Below are 22,087 nucleotides of genomic sequence, written 5' to 3' on the forward strand. Positions count from 1 at the left end.
TGTGATCTTTCTCTTTTGTCTATTTGTATGTGAGAAAATCAAGATGTCAGGAAAGTGTGTATGAAAACCATACTCAGTTATGAATCCGGTGCGCCTTTGTTGGGAGATAGGCCATCTTCCTCTAGACCGTTCTTCATCATGTAGATCAAAAGCAGCTCGACAGCATCGCATGCCACACTAGAGGACTTCCTCCTCATATTCAAGCAATATCAGGACTTTCTAACCCCAGGTTCAAGAAAATAGTCGACACAGAACACAGCTCTGTATTCACCCAACCTTACATTTGTTTGATGTTTACATCTAAAGCACTTCATTTACTTCATGACAGATGAGTAAGTTATTTCTGATATTACTTTGTCAACAATCATACCCTGAACTAGAGAAGTAAGTCACACCATACTGGCCAGCAACAGACAGACAGGAACAATCAAATGAAACTTCTCAACAACAACTCTTTATTTATTAATAATGGTTGTTTTGTGTGAAGCTGTTTAACTGATATTACTTTCTTTACCACTGCTAAAGTTAATATTATTATTTTGCTTATGTAGATGGAATCACAGTGATTTATGTTGCAGTAAATTTCTAAATAAAACTGGTGTATCCAGATATTCATTTAGAATATTCATCTTCAGTAACCCATGCTTGTCGTGAGAGGCGACTAACGGGATCGGGTGGTTAGGCTCGCTGACTTGGTTGACACATGTCATTGGTTCCCAGTTGCGCTGATCGATGCTCATGCTGTTGATCACTGGATTGTCTGGTCCAGACTCTATAATTTACAGACCGCCACCATGTAGCTGGAATATTGCTGAGTATGGAGTAAAAACTAAACTCGCTCACTCACTCACTCACTCACTGTCTCTCTCTGTCTGTCTGTGTTGGAGACAAATAAATGGGTCACATGTCAGTCTTGAAATGGTAAGAGGCAGATTTGTAGAGATGCAGGCAGAGGATGCAACTTTGTCCTCCTAACTACGCAGAAGATGATCAGCCCACACTACACAACATATTCTGTTGAAAGGTATCTCCTTTTCAGTATAATAAACTCGGAGAACATGATTGTTTGGTTACAAAGATGCTGGTCCTTATTCTAAACACAGGACCAGACCATGCCAAAGTCTTCTAGTCGTGTTTTACATCATAGTGCTTCTCAAGGCAAAGTTGGCGATTCAGGGAAAATTGTCATAGTGTTCGCCTATCACCTAAGTAGCTAAGGTTCAATTCTCCCCATGGGTAAAATATGTCATATTGAAGGAATGTTGTTTAAAGTGTCGTAGACCCCACTGCTGGACTAGATAGGCTGAAGTGAATACAATGATAATTTGTGAAAAAAGGATTAGTAAGAGAGTTGGGATTTTCACCACCTCAGCAATATGCCAGCTAAACTACAGCAAGGAATACCAGAAATTTGCTTTGTAGTTTGTACCCATGTGGAGGATCAAACCCAGACCTTCCGTGTGAAAAGCAAATGCTTTAACCAGCAGGCTATCCTGTTGCCTTTCTTTTTAAAAGGAGTAATTGACCATGTTATACTCATAGCTTTGTCATCATAACTGTAATGCCAAGCTGTTTTGTCATAGTAATTGTACTGCCAAGCTTTGTCATAGTAATTGTTTATACGCGGAGGAGTTTGGCCCTTTTCAAGCAGAGAATTAATGTGTTGGATCTATTGTTTCCTAGCAGCTGAGCAGACAAGCCGTTTCACTGCAGGCTGGCAAGTTGGCCAAAACATCTGAGGCCATGATCTGGCCACCCGGTTGACACCTCATATCATCTTCATCAGTGGAGACCCACATCTTTCGTTACTTGCTTGTTTCCACAGGTTTTTTCTTTAAGTGAAGTCTTCTATTTCTGTCATAGATTTGCTCAAGAACTAGCTAATCTTGCTGCCTATCAGAACGGCAATGTACAAAAACAGCTGAAAAAAGTGAAGAATTCGGATTTGCACATGATTTGTGTGTATGTCGACAGCGAGCGACTGTTATATCTATCTACTGCTGGTGAGATCGCCTGCTGTACGACTGCCAGCAACCTGGCCTGTCACTTGTATCTGCCACAAGGGGGCAGCACCAACATCCTCTACAGAAAACACAGGTACCCTGCCTAACAGACGAACTGGGTGTGATCGCCAACCTGTCCGGGCCAGGCTTTGTAATCAGCTGAAACTCAAGAACCGAGAAGAACTTTTTCCTTTCGGTAGAAGAAGATGAATTAGTCCTTCGTAACCTCCTGGTAAAATCTCAAGAGAATGTGTCTGGATACAGAATGTATATGGACTTGGCAGTCAGTGCTAAAACAACTCACTGTGTTCCATCTTCAGCTGGCATTTCCCATTCTGACAACATGTCAGCATCCCACACTCGCCTGAACCTGGGAATTAATGACGGCATCACAAATGAAAACTATTACTTCCCCAACTGATACTGGGGAACCTAGCTTCCCTTACACGTTCTGCCCCCACGGCCTCCAATCATTAATCAACCTTAAAACCCCTGTGTTGATTTATGTGCCAAGGTTCTGTATCAACTGTTGGGTCGATGGGGAGAGTGTGATGAAAACATAAAGCCATTTTGTTTTGGGTTTCTTTTAACTAAAGCCAGGAGACGATAAATCTGTAGAAAAAAAATAGTAAATGTCAGCATGGTTTGGTTTGGGAATTATTTTTCTTGTTTTGTTAATGTGACTTAAACTGATATAATATCAGTGAACAGACAGTCCGTTTCAGGAAATGAGTGCGGGCAAGAACCCAGACAGCACTGATGATGACAGAACCCAGTACCCTCCTAGTAACCATGCACATACCCAAGTAGCCCTAAGTACCCATGTGACCAAGTAACCCAGTAGCCCCAAGTACCCATGTGACCAAGTAACCAAGTCACCCCAAGTACCCATGTGACCAAGTAACCAAGTCGCCACAAGTACCCATGTAACCAAGTAGCCCCAATTACCCATGTGACCAAGTAACCAAGTCGCCCTAAGTACCCATGTGACCAGTAACCAAGTAGTCCCAAGTAACCAAGTCGCCACAAGTACCCATGTGACCAAGTAACCAAGTAGCCCCAAGTGACCCATGTGACCAAGTAACCAAGTCTCCCCAAGTACCCATGTGACCAAGTAACCAAGTCGCCCCAAGTACCCATGCGACCAAGTAACCAAGTAGCCCTAATTACCCATGTGACCAAGTAACCAAGTAGCCCCAATTACCCATGTGACCAAGTAACCAAGTCGTCCCAAGTACCCATGTGACCAAATAGCCCCAATTACCCATGTGACCAAGTAACCAAGTCGCCCCAAGTACCCATGTGACCAAGGACCCAAGTTGCCCCAAGGACCCATGTGACCAAGTAACCAAGTCGCCCCAAGTGTCCATGTGACCAAGAAACCAAGTCGCCCCAAGTACCCATGTGACCAAGGACCCAAGTTGCCCCAGCTGTGATAAAGTAGCCGAATGGTCAAAGCATTCATAGAAAGTATTCAATCTAAGTTTAATAACTGTGAAACAGGTCAATGTGTGAAGTTCTTGGTTGTTGTTTCTTCCCAATATTTTTGTAGGCTGGTTGAGTGTCATTCTGTGGGCTTATCTCACCCAGGGCAGCTAACTAACTCACTCACTCACTCAGTCACTCACTCACTTGCCCCTTCTAAATGCAAGTGTTAAATTTCATTTTACTCAAAATCAAAAATGCATTTTCATCCCATATTGGCACAAATTGCAATACATGTCTGATGAACATGCTATTCCTTATTTGACTTGTGAGGCTTTCAACTGCTCCATGTTGAATTATGTATCAATGGGGTAGGCCGTTTGCCTGGATATCTTGCATATGCCATCCAATTACTGTGGCCAGCTCAGCATCATGGTGGGAGCTGAAGGAAGGTGAGATCCTTGTTGAGAGTGTGATTAATCAGACCAGGAGCATGTGGGCATGTTCCTCTAAAAACAATATGGCCACCTTTTCTAATGATGTTTAGTTTGGGAGATCCATGTTCCATGAATAGTTTATGTCTTCACTGGAGAAATCACTCAATTAGAGACGAGGGGGATCTCCTCTTTTATCCCGATACATATGAGTTTAAACTGTTTCAACTTTCAAGTTTGACATGTGTAAGTGACTTGTCCCACAGGGCACTAGTGACAGAGCTTTTGGAGCTCCGCTGAAATTAGCCTCATTCCTGCTTTCTAATTTCAACAAGGTTTGTTTTTCAGCTTGTCAGCAAGATAATTGAACATCAGCGAATTGATGTTTTTGGAGGTAGTGTGTCTGTGCCATGTCTAGGTAGGGTAGTTTCAATCCAAGGCTCGTGTGTGCAATGTTGATTCAGCATGCCCTGGGCCAAGGCTCAATTGCACACATCCCTGTGTACCATCCATCACTGTGACACAGTAATTGCTTTCTCGTTATGTTTCTGCATTTCTCCACATCATTACGCCACTAAATTGCCACTAATAACACGCAGGCTGCAAGTTTTGCCTGCCAATATCATGATTTTGATTAAAGTGTCAGTCTGCCTGATTAATGGGAGGGACGGGGCCAAAGACAGGTGACTTTAGTCCTGTCACCTTGAACTTGTTTAGATAACCAGATACATCCAATGAGGCTGATTGAAAGCTTTCATTACACCTTCGGCAATGTTACGCCAATTTCAAACTAAACATGGGATTACCTCCTTACACAAATGTTTCATACCTGATTACCCCTAATGAGGCAGGAGTGATTGGGGGCTGCTGTATACCTGATGCTTCAACACCGATGTTCCTCTCGTTCATGATGCTGTCGATGATGTTGTTCAGATTTCTACTAATAGCAATACATCCCGCCCCTTTCACATTCCAGCTTGTACTGTCAATGTCGATGTCATCACCAGGTCTGTCCCTGCAGACTGGTAAACTTCATTTAGATCTCCAGCAGATATATATACGGTGTATATTTTTCACACTACTGTTATTTGTAGAACTGTTTGATGTTGTGTGTGTGTCTCAGAGACAGAGAGAGTCAGGCAGACAGAGAGAGAGAGAGAGACAGACAGACAGACTGACAGCATACAGACAGAGACAGAGAGAGTCAGGCAGACAGAGAGAGAGAGACAGACAGACAGACAGACAGACAGACTGACAGCATACAGACAGAGACAGAGAGTCAGGCAGACAGAGAGAGAGAGAGACAGACAGACAGACAGACTGACAGCATACAGACAGAGACAGAGAGAGTCAGGCAGACAGAGAGAGAGAGAGAGAGAGAGAGAGATAGACAGACAGACTGACAGCATACAGACAGAGGGAAAGAGAGATATTAGTTTGTGTAACTCTTCCCTGACTCAGGGATATAATAATTCTTTATTAGTGAGTGAGTATGGTGTTACGTGCTTTTAGCAATATTCCAGCAATATCAAGGCGGGGCACAAAGATATGGGACACATTGTACCCATGTGGGGAATAGAACCTGGGTCTTCAGCGTGACAAGTGGACGCTTTAACCATTAGGCTACCCCACCGCCCCCTTTATTAGTAAATTCTTATGTGGTCTTTGTTTGACAGACTGTAATGTAGACATCCAGACACCTTTAGATCGTTGGGGTAGCCTAGTGGTTAAAGAGTTCGCTCGTCAAGCCGATGACCCGGGTTCGATTCCCCACATGGGTACAATGTGTGAAGCCCATTTCTGGTGTCCCCCGCTGTGATGTTGCTGGAACATTGCTAAAAACGACGTAAGACTCCTCACTCACTCACTCACTCACTCACTCACTCACTCACTTTTAGATCTCATTAAGTTTACATTCAGTGGTCTTTGGACTACCATAGAAGATTCGGAATTGAATGGAAGGGGGTACTACTTTTAACACCCCCAACCCCACCTGGCCATGATATCAAGCAAGAACACCAAAAGTGACATTAAAACTCACAGAGAGAACAAACCTGAACGGGTTGCAACTGATTGTGTACTTTAACAATTATTTCCTGATACTGTGTTGCGATGCATGATGTTATCAGCGGAAAGCGGTTTATGTGTGTGAGCTTGACTATGTGATTGCTTGTAATGAGGATAGATATTCGTTTGCTCAATATTTACATCTCATCACTAGTCAGCCATTCGCTCTGCCCCAAATGCTGCTTTCCAATTAATTATCTAAATTTTGTACGGCCTAAATTTCAAGCCTCATGCAATGTCAGGCATGCTATTTTTATTGAATGTATAGTTTGTAAACCATGTGTTTCTTGCCAAGTGAAGTGTGACATACCAGCAAGTGATTTCGTTAACATTTTCAGGAACGCTTACCAGTGTCAGTCTGGTCCAAGGTACCTTTTCAGCCAGAGAAGACAATGAAGGTTTTTCTACATGCAGGATATTCTTTCGCTTCATTCTGGCAACATCATTTATACACTTGACTAACTGAAAGTCGCACATGATGGTTCTTGTACCAAGTACTCTATAAACACGGTTCTTTTTTTCACTTTCCGTATTGATTTTCACACAGTCATAAGCCATTCAGGATTCATTCCTGGTCATGTCCACTGATTCTTTCAAGATGGTTGTTTTGTGGAGAAAGATAAATGTTTTGCCACTTTGTGATAGTTTGATGGAAACAGCTGTTCCAGTGATCTTTGACTTCACTTCTTTGAGGTCACCGTTTTCCAATCTAAGCCTTATCAGAAAGGTCAGCTGGTGTGAAAAACTTGAAGCTTGGATTAATATCTCAACAGATCTCAAATGTTGATATGAAACACTTTTTGCTGCAGAATCAAAGTATATTCACTCACACTTCTGGGATCACAGTGGAACAGTAAAGTGTATGTTACACCATTGTGGAGAGATTGAGTGGCCTGATGCTGCTTTAACGATATTTCATTTGTATGTCTGTGCGTCTGCTTGTGTAATGCAAGCCTGAGGTAATGTATGTCTGGATGGTTCACCTACCAACAAGCAGTAGGCGTTCAACCTTGTACAGCAAATATGGCCTTGTTATTTACTGCCACATTCAGCTTACATTTAGGTAATATCATGACAGTCGAGACTGGTACAGACAATCAAGTGATTGACATAATTTCTTATTCTGCAATCACAGAGTGATGACTTGTATCCAACTGGTCAACCATATGTTGTCTTCTGTTCAACCTTCACTGCTTCTGAAGTAATTCAGCCATTCTTTCCTCTCTCCTTGGCCAATTTCAAAGAATATAACTGAAAATTTAAATGATATTCATGCCTTAATATGTGGTTGTGGAACAAGTGGCGAATCATATTCTCTCTTTTCTGCCAGCTGAGATTAGTGTTGTTAATCATTGCCTTCTGAACATCAACCTTTTTTGAGTCTGTGTTTTGGACACATGACCCAGACTCAAAGATCAGTTGGAGGTCATAATTGAGAACCAGATTCATGTGTTTAGACATCCTTCCTTTCTTCTTCCTTTTCAATGATGACTGGCATCCATTACAGCTGAAGTCTGACAGTTCATTTACATTAATACTGACCTTCAAAATTGAAATATTCAACTTTCCTGGCGTATTGTTCTGCTCCCAGACAGATCAGAAATGAGATTTTTGGCCTCAGAATTCAGTCCATCTTGAGTCTGGTTGATGCTGATTTATCCAACCTGGAATAAAGACCATTCAATTTAGTTGGGACATGCGGAATGAGTGATGTAAGGGAGGATGGATGGGGCAGGGCCACTCTGTGTAATATATCAACATCGTAGAAGAATTGATAATAGGGCTATGTTTGTTTACACAGGGCTTTCTCATTAGTTGAGGTTGTCAGCAGTGAGTGAGGGCAAGACAGACACCCGCTTCACTTAACATAGCACCCACAGATCAGGCGGCCATCTTGTGTCTTCGGGAGGTTGGGAGCAGACGTGGATCTGTTGCCTCATCTGTCATTTCCGAGAGGAGCTTAATTTAGTATGTTTTCAAACATCTCCTGACCCTGGTTCCCGGGTTTTAGGTCAAAACTTTGCTCCGCTAATGAGGGTCACATACTCTTTTTAGCTATGACAGACTTGAAATTCTGGTCCTGGAAGAGTCTTGTGGCTGTGTTGGCAAGTGATTGATGAGAACAGGGCCAAACTAATACTATTTCTTACCTCATGTCTACCAAGTTCAAGATTTATTTTTACTTCACTCTCCAGAATGATTTTCATGGGAAATCCCAACAGCCTTGTGTGATAATGATTTTGGCAATTTTATAATACGTGCAATTCCATTGTCCATAACATGAAGGATGACTGACTACTAACATAATTACATTGAAATATTCCTTGAAGGAACATTGGCAGTATTATATATGCTAAAAGAAATAGAAAGAATAACTATACCATGCCGTCATATGATTCCGTGGTACTTACGTTTCCGTGGTATTTTCTAATGACATAATTTCTCACGAGCCACTCGCCAAATCGCGCCACCTATCGATTGTTTACGTTAATCAGTTGATCGGCACGGGTCTGAACAAAAATGTTCAGACTTTCATCAATTTGCGTACGTACAGTCATCTACTATTTAAAAACTAATGCAACTTTATGTCTAGCACGTAATGCATTTTTTGCGCGATCTTTGCAAGCATTTTCTATAAACTTACTCAGCTTCAAAGTTTTCCAAACATCGCTCGTCTGCTAGCTGATGTCATCTATAAAAACTATCACGTGACCTAAGGGGGGAATCCCAGCTCTATTTTTTAAACTATAGAAGCCCGATAGGGTCATCTCTTAAGTGTTTTTATCACTTTTCATTTCACGTATCCCGTATCAACTCTACATATTTTATGAACTGGAAATTTATGCTGAAGAAATGTGACTATTGTGTTAATTCTACAAAATCGTTTTCTGTATTACAATTTATCAACTTCGATATTTCTGTAAACCTACATTGACACTCGCCGGATTGGCTGTTGACAAGGTGTGAGATTGTGACATGTGCTTTGCGCCCGTAATTTGATCTGAAGGAAATACCACGGAAACATATGACGTCACCAGAGTCTGTGCACAATGGCCGCCTGTCGTCCGATACGGACAACAATGAACTTCAGAATGACAAAAGTGTTTTATTGACATTAAATGATACAAAGGTATGTCGTCTAACACTATGTTATGTTTATATGACTTGGCAATATGAGCGATCATATTCATAGTCGTAAATTTCTTAAAACCACGGAAACCCATGACGCCAGGGTATATATACACAGATACATTTCACATATCAATATGGTACATTATAAGAATTTCCTTGACCTTATTATTATTGTCCCCCGCCGCAGCGCGGAACAGGGGACTATGTATTCAGCGGCGTACGGCCGTACGTACGTCCCGATTCTTGTTAACACGATATCTGATGAACTGTTGTACCCAATGTCTTTAAATTTGGTGACAGCCTACATTGGGAGATTTTGCAGACACCCGTCGATTTGGGTGACCTTGACCTTATTTTCAAGGTAACCACGACACTTTGACCACTTTTCAAACTCTTGTTAACGCGATATCTCATGAAATGTTGTACCCAATGTCTTCAAATTTGGTGACAGCCTACATTGGGGGATTACGCAGACACCAGTTTATTTTGGTGACCTTGACCTTATTTTCAAGGTCACCACGAGACTTTGCACGCTTTTAACTCTTGTTAAAGCGATATCTCATGGACTGTTGTACCCAATGTCTTCAAATTTGGTGACAGCATACATTGGGGATTATGCAGACACCAGTTGATTTTGGGTGACCTTGACTTTATCTTCAAGGTCACCACGACACTTTTCACACTTTTAACTCTTGTTAAAGCGATATCTCATGGACTGTTGTACCCAATGTCTTCAAATTTGGTGACAGTTTACATTGGGGTATTACACAGACACCAGTTTATTTGGGTGACCTTGACCTTATCTTCAAGGTCACCACAATACTTTGACCGCTTTTTAAAGGCGATATCTCATAAAACATTGCACCCAATGTTTTCAAGTATGTTGACAGCCTACATCGGGTGATTATGCAGACACCAGTCATTTCAGGCATCTTGTATGTGACCCAAAAATAAAAAGTAGTAAATATAGATATTCCATTCAATAGTGGCGGGGGACATTGCCATATCAGTGGCAAACACTTGTTATTATTATTATTATCATTATCATCATGCCAAAGACCCTGGATTAGACTAACAACTAGTCTCTGAAATGAACATATGTTACAGAAAAAGTTTGTATTTAAAAAAATAAGATATAATGAAAAGGAGCCCTGAGACTTTCTTCAGATGTGGAAATCTAGACTTGCCACATTTTCTAGACTTGAGTGGGCTTTCTTTGATATATTTGCTTCAGGGTCTGTATGACAGACTAGACCCGGATTTGATTCCCCATATTGGTACAATGATTGAAGCCTATTTCTGGTGTCACCACATATTCCTGGAATGTTGCTGAAAGCGGTGTAAAACCATACTCACTCACTCACTCTGTAATGATCATTGCTCAAGATCTCTAAGACCAGGAGGCTGCAGCAGTGTTAACTACAGTGTACTGGTCTTTCTTATTTTATTTGGCTGTGGTCTTTTTGTATGTTTTTACTGTATGTTGTACAGTATTACACATTAATGGGCTGGGGATATTGTATTGTTTATCACATGAGTTCCCATTTATTAACAGCATGAGCTGTCGTTGTTATACAATACATGGTCTTAAAATGGGGAATGGCCAAAAGCCCCACAGGACAAAAGCCACCTAGGTACAAAAGCCCCTCGACCAAAAGCCCCTCTGGAAATAGCTGCTAGCTAATTTGAGAACTGCTGTCAAAAGCCCCTCTATTCATGTATTTTATGATAAAACACTTGTTTCAAATATTTCATAATAATTGACAAACAAACATTTCTCACAGCCAAACTCAGGCTTTCCCAAGGAGGAAATGGGTATAATGCAAAACAAAATATGTTTAAAATTTATTTCTTTGTGTATTTCTTGCTCTCAAATGTATGTCTTAAAAATGTAAAAAATGTATTTCTTACATATTAATATATATAGTATTTAGGGTCATTATGTTATCAAGCAATACAATGTATCATGTTGTTTAATCATTTCTTGTCTTTAATCATATTTTCCCATGAATACGTCAAGTGAGGGGCTTTTGGTCATTTTTCTAGGGGCTTTTGGTTGAGGGGCTTTTGTCCCAAGGGGCTTTTGACCTAGACCCCTTAAAACAACGTCTCTTTGAAAAAAGAGTGTATATATTTTGAGGAAACCTAATTACTGTCCTGCCTTTTCTAATTAAGGAATAAATCTTGTGATAGCGAGAAGACATTTTACAGCAACGAGTCTGTCACTTTGTTGGTCATCTTAGACTTAAGTGTTAAGAACTTTTTCAGTCGTGTTGGTGAGATCAGGCGAAACTCATCACAGGTCCCTGGTGCATGCTGGGATTAGTTAGTGTCTGTTGCAGTGTTGCATGATTGGAGCGTACTCTGGTTCCACACTGACCATGTAAAGGAAGGCTTACTCTTCATTATATACAAGTGTATGCAGTCTTTTAACATCATACATATTTTAATCATGTTGGCAAAGTTTACATTCGCGACAATATGAATTGAAATTATAATAATCAGAAAGTTTTCAGTATTTGATGTGTCTGTAACACGACATCCAACAAAATGCCAAACATGCATAAATCTGTGTCTGGGTGTGGGTGGGGGTGGGGGTGGGGGGACCACAAATTATATCTACAGACAATGTGCTCTAGTTCCTAAAGAAAATTTATTTCATGTATATCATTAAAAAAAAACAGAACAAGGTAGACATACTTAATGAAACTCGTTAACTCCCCTTACTACTATGTTCTACCTTTGTATTACTCATTAAATAATATTTCCCATATTACCGAGGCAAACATATTTCTGCAGACATGGCTTTCCCATATTGCAACAGCAGTGACCATGAACAATAATAACCTGTTCCTATGTCTTGTATATACTTCCAAATGATGATATATTCTTAACTTAACCAGCAGTCTGTGTCCCCGGATACTATTTTAGTCGGAGAAAGTGTCAGGGATATATTCATACGCATGTCATATGTCATAATAGTTATTAGTACTTAGAACATTTCACACCCTGTACAGACATGTATATGGATGTTGGGTAATAACATGAATTCTTTATGTTATAAATGTTCCTGTCTTCCTTTTCCATCTTGCCCATACAGCTGACATTTGATTTATTTGCAACTACGATTGTAGATTGTGTTAATTATGTGTCAACAGGTGCCTGTTTCGTAACACTTCTTAATGAATGACTGTGTAAATTGATAGTACAGGGGCACAGTATATCATGTACATTCCGTGTAGTTTGTCTAAATTCCTACATCTGATTAAGTGTTGGAATTCCCGGATGTCTTGCTGGTGATGGTCATTGTTTTATGGTGCTAATTGCCCGACAGGAAGTTGACAGAACACGGGAAGTACATTATGTGGAACAGGGGGAGGCAGGGGAACGGAAATAAATGAGGAGCAATCTAAAAAATACAAACAGTAAAGGAAGATGATTGTTTTGGTGTGTCCGTGTAGAGATGCATGTCTAACGTGATGAGGAGAGCGACAAGGAGCCCTCATGTGTCAAGGAGTGATGAAATTGACAGTCGGGCTCCATTGAATGTTTGTTTGTGAAAGTTTTGTGTCACTCCATCCACTTCAAAGAGCCCCATGTAAGTTTAGTAGTGTTCACTTTATCCAGTGATGAGAGCCTCATGTAACTATAGATGTGTTCATTCCGTCTTCTATGAGAGGCCCATGTGGGTCAAGGTGTGTTCATTCCATTCATTTCTAGGAGCCTCATGTAAGTCTAGGTTTGCACATTTCACCCACCAAGAGCTTTATGCAAGTCCATCTGTAGTGTTCCGTTTGTTAGCCATGGCAAGTGTTGTGCCTGGGACTGAGACAGGAAATCAGTGGAGCTACACCCATGAAGATTCCTGCTCTAGACATGGCAAGTGTTGTGCCTGGGACTGAGACAGGAAATCAATGGAGCTACACCCATGAAGATTCCTGCTCTAGACATGGCAAGTGTTGTGCCTGGGACTGAGACAGGAAATCAATGGAGCTACACCCATGAAGATTCCTGCTCTAGACATGGCAAGTGTTGTGTCTAGACATGGCAAGTGGACTGAGACAGGAAATCAGTGGAGCTACACCCATGAAGATTCCTGCTCTAGCCATGGCAAGTGTTGTGCCTCGGACTGAGACAGGAAATCACTGGAGCTACACCCATGAAGATTCCTGCTCTAGCCATGGCAAGTGTTGTGCCTCGGACTGAGACAGGAAATCAGTGGAGCTACACCCATGAAGATTCCTGCTCCCAAATGGTTCCCTTCTTCTTTTCACTAACATGGGCTCCAAGTTGTTAAGAGAAAGTAAAGTATTAATAAAGGAATAGGCAAGAAGAGGGAGTACAGAGAAAGCTGTAATGAACTAAAGGAATAGACATGGGAGTACAGAGAAAGATGTAACGAACTAAAGGAATAGACAAGAAGAAAGAGTACGAAGAAAGCTGTAACGAACTAAAGGAATAGACAAGAAGAGGGAGTACAGAGAAAGCTGTAATGAACTAAGGGAATAGACAATAAGAGGGAGTACAGAGAAAGCTGTAATGAACTAAAGGAATTGACAAGAAGAGGGAGTACAGAGAAAGCTGTAATGAACTAAAGGAATTGACAAGAAGAGGGAGTACAGAGAAAGCTGTAACGAACTAAAGGAATAGACAAGAAGAGGGAGTACAGAGAAAGCTGTAACGAACTAAAGGAATAGACAAGAAGAGGAAGTACAGAGAAGACTGTAATGAACTAAAGGAATAGACAAGAAGAGGGAGTACAGAGAAGACTGTAATGAACTAATGGAATAGACAAGAAGAGGGAGTACAGAGAAGACTGTAACGAACTAATGGAATAGACAAGAAGAGGGAGTACAGAGAAAGCTGTAATGAACTAAACAAATGAAGATATGAACCAGACCACCCAATTCTCTATTTAGTTCGAGTGGTTGCTCAGGATTCCTCTGATTCTCTACAGGTTGGGGCAAGTACAGAGAAAGATACAGTGTTGACAAAATGAAAAATGGAAGTGGCCATGGTAGTGTACAGTGTGGAGTGACGATTTGGGGGCCGAGAAGCAGAGGGTTGATTGGTGAAGTAGTTATTTTTGTCAGTTTTATGCTCTAGCAACATCTGTCGGTCAGAAGTGGCTGAGGCTGGTCTCAATAGAGTCTGATAAACCACTCTACTAACATACTGACACTTTTATGGCACAATTTGCTGACAAAAGTCGTAAATTGTCCTGATACTGAATAGTGTAGGCAGACTGAAGCATAAATCATGGAGTTATCATACATGTGGAGTAGAAGCACTGACCACTCAACGCCTCACTTGTTCTACCTTCAACTGGGACATGGAAGATATGGGCTGCTTATGTTAACATGCCTTCTGAAGGGGAGCCCTGAAGATAAACTTTATTCAAATTATCAAATACAAAAAGGTATATATAAAAAAAGAGTCCAGCTGAAATGTGTGAAGTATGGCCTTTGTCACATAGTTCATGTTTTTTATTCAGTTGTGACATTGGAGATGAAATATTGGTACCAGTGGAGTAGTGAAAATTAATTGATAAATGTTTCATTTAGGACAGGAACTATGTCTGTGTGAATGGCATAATTATTTTATAGTTCTCAAAAGAAGTTAAAGCACACCCAGTTTGTTCTTATGGTTGTAGTTAAACTGTCATGTCTGATAAAATTGCAACACACAGCCTTTCAATTATTTGTGATAATTTGTTCTGAACAGTATATAATCAAAAGTTATAGGTCCACAAGTTGTAGAGAACATTGTATAAACCTTACCTTAAACAGGAAATACATTTTAGTCACTGGAAACATTAAAAGTAGCTTGTTTTTGTCCATCCTAATTTTGGATCAAGATGAGGCAGATCTGGTATCTTGTAATAGAAGCTGATAACCTAATCGCTAATCATTAATCTAGTTGTTGTGGAGACAAATGACGACAATAGGAGACTTACCACTGCTGGTAGTCTGAGGGAGTCTCCATTTATATCAGGATGAAATATATTTATGATATCTAATATTTCCAAATGTCACTATAAAACCATGTAATATCTGCCTGTAAAAATTGTAACAATTCAAACATTCCAAAACCTCATTAAATTATTTTTCCAGAGCTCTTGAATCCATTCAAAGCACACCAGTGACATCTTGTCTTTTATCTTTTTTAATAATATTTTCCAGATAACTGCTTTTGGTCCACATTGCTGGAGGGATAGGTAGATTTGAGATGTTTTAAAAAATATAACATAGTCTAAAAACTCCTGGGAACAATAAAATGTTACCTCATGTTTTATAAAAAAAATGGTTATTTGCTTAACCTGCAGGATATCCTGAAAACGTGTTTGTTTTGAAGAAGTAAACACAATATTATCCTGTCACTTATACAGACAAAATTCCAGTCCCAGGACATTTACGTGGTAAGATTAAAAAGTGACAGGATTCTCCTCGGCTGATGCTTGCACTGTGTGTTTATTTCCCAATATGTTTTACAATGTATGACCTGTAAATAATCACTAAGATTAAGCACTCATGGGGTTGAACCATTTTTTGCCAACTTTGTTACCACGATGTTTTTTCTGGTTGCCTGAGTCTATCACAAAATTTCCATTAACAAATCATTTCGTAGCGAAGACGGCATTCTATAAACAAATACTGGGTATCCAATTTTTATTCGCTTCCCAAATTGTTTTTATTTTTACAAATAATTCATGAACATTTTCTCTTCATTTCTTTCCCTTTCAATGTAATGATTAATAAATGAAAGAAATTCCAGAATAACTCAAGACAATGATTCATGGCATGCCAAACATTGTTTAAAACTTGCTCTTGCAATCATGGCATGATATAACGGGGACATATCGGCAGTATTGGGTTTTTTTGTGGTGATGAAAGCCGCAAGGAATGTTCACTTGAATGTGTTGTAAGTGGTCTGTCCCTGTTATGGTGGCCCTGACAGGTAGTCATACACGAACACGTCACTATTCTGCAATCCTGAGCACCTGATGGGTTTACCAGTTATCAAGGCAAATTAGCTTTGCTATTGAACAATGATAATCTGCCTGCCATTCATGGAAATGTTTTAAACAAATAGCCCGGCGAGCATTGATTTGTCGTCTCAATGTATTAGACGGGTACATTTCTGTCAGCACACACACTTCAGGCTTGTTGTAATTACTGATCAAACAAACCTCGTAAAAACTCCATTTCAGATACCATTAATCATCAATCTTAATGCAGGGAGGATTTTTTTTATGGTAATTTTTTGTGAATGAAAGCATGCGAGTATGGACGCATGTATGGTATTTTGAAATGGGGTTAAGTGCACTGGCAGAGTATAACTTAGTTTTATTACTGCCCACATTCACAGAATCGTGGCAAGGGTTAAGAGGAGAGTCTGACGGAGAACACTTGTTATTTCGAGACAGGATACCTGTGTTTAGTCCATGTCAGCTGGGCTTTGTCAAGGTGTAAACACAGCGGCTCAGCCCAAGGGAGATAACTCCACACCTGCCAATACCACCGTTAATAGGTGTGATTTATGTGAAGGCAGAACCAGGGGGCGGGGCTAGGAAAATGACGACCTGTCAATCATTGAGCTTACAGCTACACTGATAAGTCAGTTAGGAAAGACCATATGGCTATACTCCCCACGATAACCCCTGCAATAAATCTTCACTGTCACCTGCCAAAACTGGCCTGACCTCGTTGTGTTTAATTCCTTTACATGCCATTAAATAAGAAGAGATATAATGTTTTGATTTTGATAGAAACAACGTGAGTAGGACACATGGTAGTGGTCCCTCTTGTCTGTGGTAATGAAAAAAATCAATGCATCTGAAGACCCTGTGTGATATACCCAGTACCTGTGCTCTCATGATTTTGTGCTGGAATGTCTTACAACATCAGCTTCCTCATGCAGGGTATATTCATTTGATGTGTTATTCTGAAGAAATTTTATTTATTCTGAAATGATTCCTGTGCATCTGAATTTAATATGTGAATTCATAAACATGTTTGTATGCTGAATACACTTACCTGAGTAACGTATGGAATCGGATGTGAATACTGGAATGGAATTCGGAATGAGACAAATTGAACATACTGTGGCTGAATGTATAATGTAGGATAATGAATGAGATAGGAATAGAAATGCAGATCATGCATGCATGGTAATGTTTGTGTGGATGAGGTATTTGATAGTAATGCTTAATAAGAAGGGTCCCTGGCTCTACGGGGCAATAAGCTACATACAAGCGGGATGGTTTTACGGCAGGCAGTCTTCCCAGATCACTAATAAATGCCAAGTAATTTAACCCAAACTCCCCCAAATACCATATTATTGAAACTGGAGTCATAGTGTATGTGGCTGGAAACTACCGACTGTTCTTAAAAAGCGATAATGCGTTGGGAAGTGACTGTTTCCTGTAGCTGGGAGTGATGGTCAGCCCGAGGCTGGTTATTTCATTAGCGCGGTTATCAGCGGCAAGCCGGCATCTGTAGGGTTCACTCTCAGATTTATGAGCATGTCTGCTGTATGGTGTTATTTAGGGTTAATAGGTATCAAGGTATTTCATATAATGCCAGTAATTCTGTCAGTTATTATATTGAGATCATCTGCTGTAGCCACAGGCAACATATTTTTCCGTGTCTTGCTTTGTTATATTCTGATTTGTGCTTACGCTATCAGTAACCTGATTGCTGGTGTGACGTTCAGATCACTCACAAACTAACTCTTGTGGATAGGACCCGCAGCTGTGTGTAAAGAATGGAAATAAAACAATAGATCAATTCAGGCTTTGAGTTTAGAAAATGTCTTAGAAAAACATAATTCAATAATAGTAAATCTGAAGCATGAGGTCAGACCAGAGACCATATTATATGGTCTCTGGTCAGACCTATATGTATAATGTTTAGATTTTGTATTAACTCTTATATCATTGTTGTTACAAATATAGTTATGTTCATGGGAATAAATGTGTGTACATAATAGTGTATTATGGAATAAATGTGTATACAGAACAGTGTATTATGGAATAAATGTGTATACAGAACAGTGCATTATGGAATAAATGTGTATACAGAACAGTGTATTATAGAATAAATGTGTATACATAACAGTGTATTATGGAATAAATGTGTATACAGAACAGTGTATTATGGAATAAATGTGTATACAGAACAGTGTATTATAGAATAAATGTGTATACATGACAGTGTATTATGCAATAAATGTGTATACATAACAGTGTATTATGGAATAAATGTGTATACAGAACAGTGTATTATAGAATAAATGTGTATTCATAACAGTGTATTATGGAATAAATGTGTATACATAACAGTGTATTATGGAATAAATGTAGTTTCAGATGCTGGTTTAATGCTGTCATGTGATATTGATTGTGTACTTCACTTGAGTATGTCACAGATAAATGATGTGGTGGGATCTAAAAATCATATCTTGCCATGAAGATCCGGGTTAGAATTGATCTTCAGTAAGCCATGCTTGTTGTAAGAGGCATCTAACGGATCAGGCAGTCAGGCTCGCTGACTTGGTTGACACATGTCATCTTATCCCAATTGCGTAGATTGATGCTCATGCTGTTGATCACTGGATTGTCCGGTCTAGACTCGATTATTTACAGACCGCTGCCATATAGCTGGAATATTGCTGGGTGCAGCGTTAAACAACAAACCAACCAAATGATGTGGTTGTTTCTACCAATTGGTGTGGTCGGTTCTACTAAATGGTGTAGTCGGTTCTACCTGATGGTGGTTCTACCAGATGGTGTGGTCGGTTCTACTAAATGGTGTAGTTGGTTCTACCTGATGGTGGTTCTACCAGATTGTGTGGTTGGTTCTACTAAATGGTGTAGTTGGTTCTACCTGATGGTGGTTCTACCAGATTGTGTGGTTGGTTCTACTAAATGGTGTAGTTGGTTCTACCAGATGGTGGTTCTACCAGATGGTGTGGTTGGTTCTACTAAATAGTGTAGTTGGTTCTACCAGATGGTGTGGTTGGTTCTACTGAATGGTGGTTCTACCAGATGATGGTTCTACCAGATGATGTTTCTACCAGATGGTGGTTCTACCAGATGGTGTGGTTGGTTCTACCAGATGGTGGTTCTACCAGATGGTTTGGTTGGTTCTACCAGATGGTGTGGTTGGTTCTACTGAATGGTGTAGTTGCAGTGTTTACACTGACTTAATTATTTATCGGACACTGTTTCCAGCGACCTAAAATTTTACGGGTCATGAATGAAACTTGCCGGTCATATCCTATTATCATACTGTAAGACCTAACTTACTAACAAATTCGAAATAAAGACATAAACATACCTTCAAAGATTCCTCTTTTTAATTCTGAATTGAGTTCGGGCTGTGTGTCTCTATGGCATGCAAGTTTAAAAGCATCAAGTTGGAAAGGCGATATTGTGACAGATGATTCCTCCTCGCGGTATGAATGATATTTGGAGGCTGAATGCCCTCTCTCCGCAGGGACACTGCTGACTGGAATTGTCAGTGCTATATGTGCGAGAACATCAAAATTTGGGTACACATCGGCAAAATCAGTAATAATTGCCCTACAGTTCTGCTCCATCGAAGTTGCAGCGAGACCCGCGACTGTAGTTTTGAAATGGCTAAAGTCTTTTTTTGTGTGATAGCTAGATGCTCTGACTTCACCATCGTCTTGTCCAATCACAGGGCCAAACTGTTCTAATAATAGATCTAGGGAATCCCGAACATATTGAGCCAAGTGTCTTGTGAATCGGGGTAGTGAATTGGGTTCAAAACTTTATCCAGACAGGTCATCACGTGCATGGAATCTTCTGGAAATCTTTTGTGCAATGAATCACTAAAGTTCATCTTCACCGATTTTTCCTGAGATGAACCAGGTGACTGTCGACCTTCACTCTGAGTGTCTTCATCTGTTGTTTTAGATAATGATTCATCATCATCATGTTTTCTTTTAGAAGCACCCCACTGTGGATTACTCCCCAAGAAATTTGAAAGCGTCATCTGCCTTCGAGCCATTTTGACATGTGGTTAGACAATCGGAAAAACTTCGGCTTACTCCGTTTCATTACGTTCTAAGCTGTAATCCGAGATAATAGTATTTGAACTGAAAATTCCAAATGACTGATTACATTGACCAATCACAAGGTGCCGGATCGACTGTCATTTTAAAGTTATTTTTAGCCTGGGTATTTCCGAAAAATAACATTTTTTGTGACCATGAAAGCACAGCCAAGACTGTCATTTCGCTTACTCATGATTTTATTATAATACATGATTATTTACCGGACATAGTGTCCGGCTGGCTTTCAGTTTACCGGTCCCCAACAAATTTTATGGGCGATTTTCAGGTATATACCAGAGAACAGAAACACTGTAGTTGGTTCTACCAGATGGTGTGGTCAGTTCTACTAGATGGTGTAGTTGGTTCTACCAGATGGTGTGGTCGGTTCTACTAAATGGTGTGGTCGGATCTACCAAATGGTGTGGTTGGATCTACCAGATGGTGTAGTAAACCGAAACACTGAGCGTTTATACTGGGATAATTGAAAACAAAACATTGTGCCCAATCACCTATGTGGCCATGTTTAGGACCTGCAACACTTCATGACTTCCCCAACCATTAAACTGACTTGCCATGATGTCCACAGTACTGGTCACAGCAGGTACAAACAAGATAAAAAATTATGGTTATTTTTCATTAACAGGTGATATGAAAAATGAATATATTAAGATTCATAATGTAAACTAGAAAACCCCAAACAATACTTTCAATTAATGTTGAAGCATCACTTTCTATTGATTTTATATTTTATCCAAATTCGAGCATGAATTATTTCATAAGTAAATACTTTTCTCATACATTTGAATTATCTCTAATTAGAATGTAATGTCTGTTTGGTATGTTGAAATAGCATCTAAATGGTTTGTATAATTACAAGTCACATTGTTGTCAAATTGTCACTTTCAAAATGCCAGGAATCATTTTGCGAATGAATAAACTAACAAATATTGTTAGGTTTGATTTTATTAGGGTTGCTTTCCTAAACTTGTTATGCATATTTATTTTGTTGTTGGTTTTGTGTATAAAATTAAATCAAAACAGTTTCATACAATATCTTTTTTATAACTCAGGGTAGGCTCATATATCAAATAAGTCAAGATTTGTCTGGACATAAATGAACTATTTGGAAGAAATTGATCATGTTTAGATGACATGGCCATTGGGTACGTAGTAATGGAATATGTACTACCTTATTTACAGACTTTATAAAGTCAACCTCAAACCTAATCCTAAGCTGACTGACTGAGTTTGGTTTTACGCCGCTTTTAGCAATATTCCAGCAATATCACGACGGGGGACACCAGAAATGGGCTTCACTCATTGTACCCATGTGGGGATTCGAATCCGGGTCTTCGGCGTGACGAGCCAACGCTTTAACCACTAGACTACCCCACCTCCCCTAATCCTAAGCTGAAAGGCGTTCAATGAAATATTTTACTACATTACACATTTCTCTCTTCTGTAAACATGATGAGTTTGTTTTGCTGATTTTCCTATGCTAGACTTGCCCATGTTTGTGATGCAAATTAGATTTATGTTCACTGCATTCCGCAGTCATGGTGCGGTACCGTCTGAGGTTTTACGCTAAACACAAGATTTTATGTTACAGGTGCTGCTGTTCAGTATCGCCTCAGCTGTGTACTTCTACTTCTTCAGGTAAGCTGGGTGTTTTCTATGGGACATGTAGAGTATGCTTGACCTGGTGACTGAATTATTGTTCACAGCTTTGCCGAAGTGGACACTGGTCAAAGATCTACCCCAGAATTCACTTTCTTGAAGGATACAGCAACACACTGCAGAGACATATATTTTTATGAAACTAAATTCACCTTTTACAAGGGCAGTGGTCTAGTGGTTAAGTGGCCTCATCACACCGAAGACCCGGGTTCGATTCCCCACTTGGGTACAATGTGTGAAACACATTTCTGGTGTCTGTAACTGTCA

The 22,087-nt window shown here is 39.9% G+C and overlaps 1 protein-coding gene across 1 annotated transcript in view; it reads left to right on the top strand.

Annotated features, from left to right (window-relative positions):
- Nucleotides 1-22,087, top strand: part of LOC124290589 (transmembrane protein 135-like) — a 198,692-nt gene that overhangs the window by 97,812 nt on the left and 78,793 nt on the right. The window contains exon 7 of the mRNA XM_046727336.1: nt 21,753-21,799. Within this exon, the coding sequence (XP_046583292.1) occupies nt 21,753-21,799 (47 nt within the window). The remainder of the gene's footprint in view (nt 1-21,752; nt 21,800-22,087) is intronic.

This window comes from Haliotis rubra, unplaced genomic scaffold, assembly GCF_003918875.1.
Source record: "Haliotis rubra isolate DU_JTF1 unplaced genomic scaffold, ASM391887v1 Scf47, whole genome shotgun sequence".
Classification (NCBI taxonomy): domain Eukaryota; kingdom Metazoa; phylum Mollusca; class Gastropoda; order Lepetellida; family Haliotidae; genus Haliotis; species Haliotis rubra.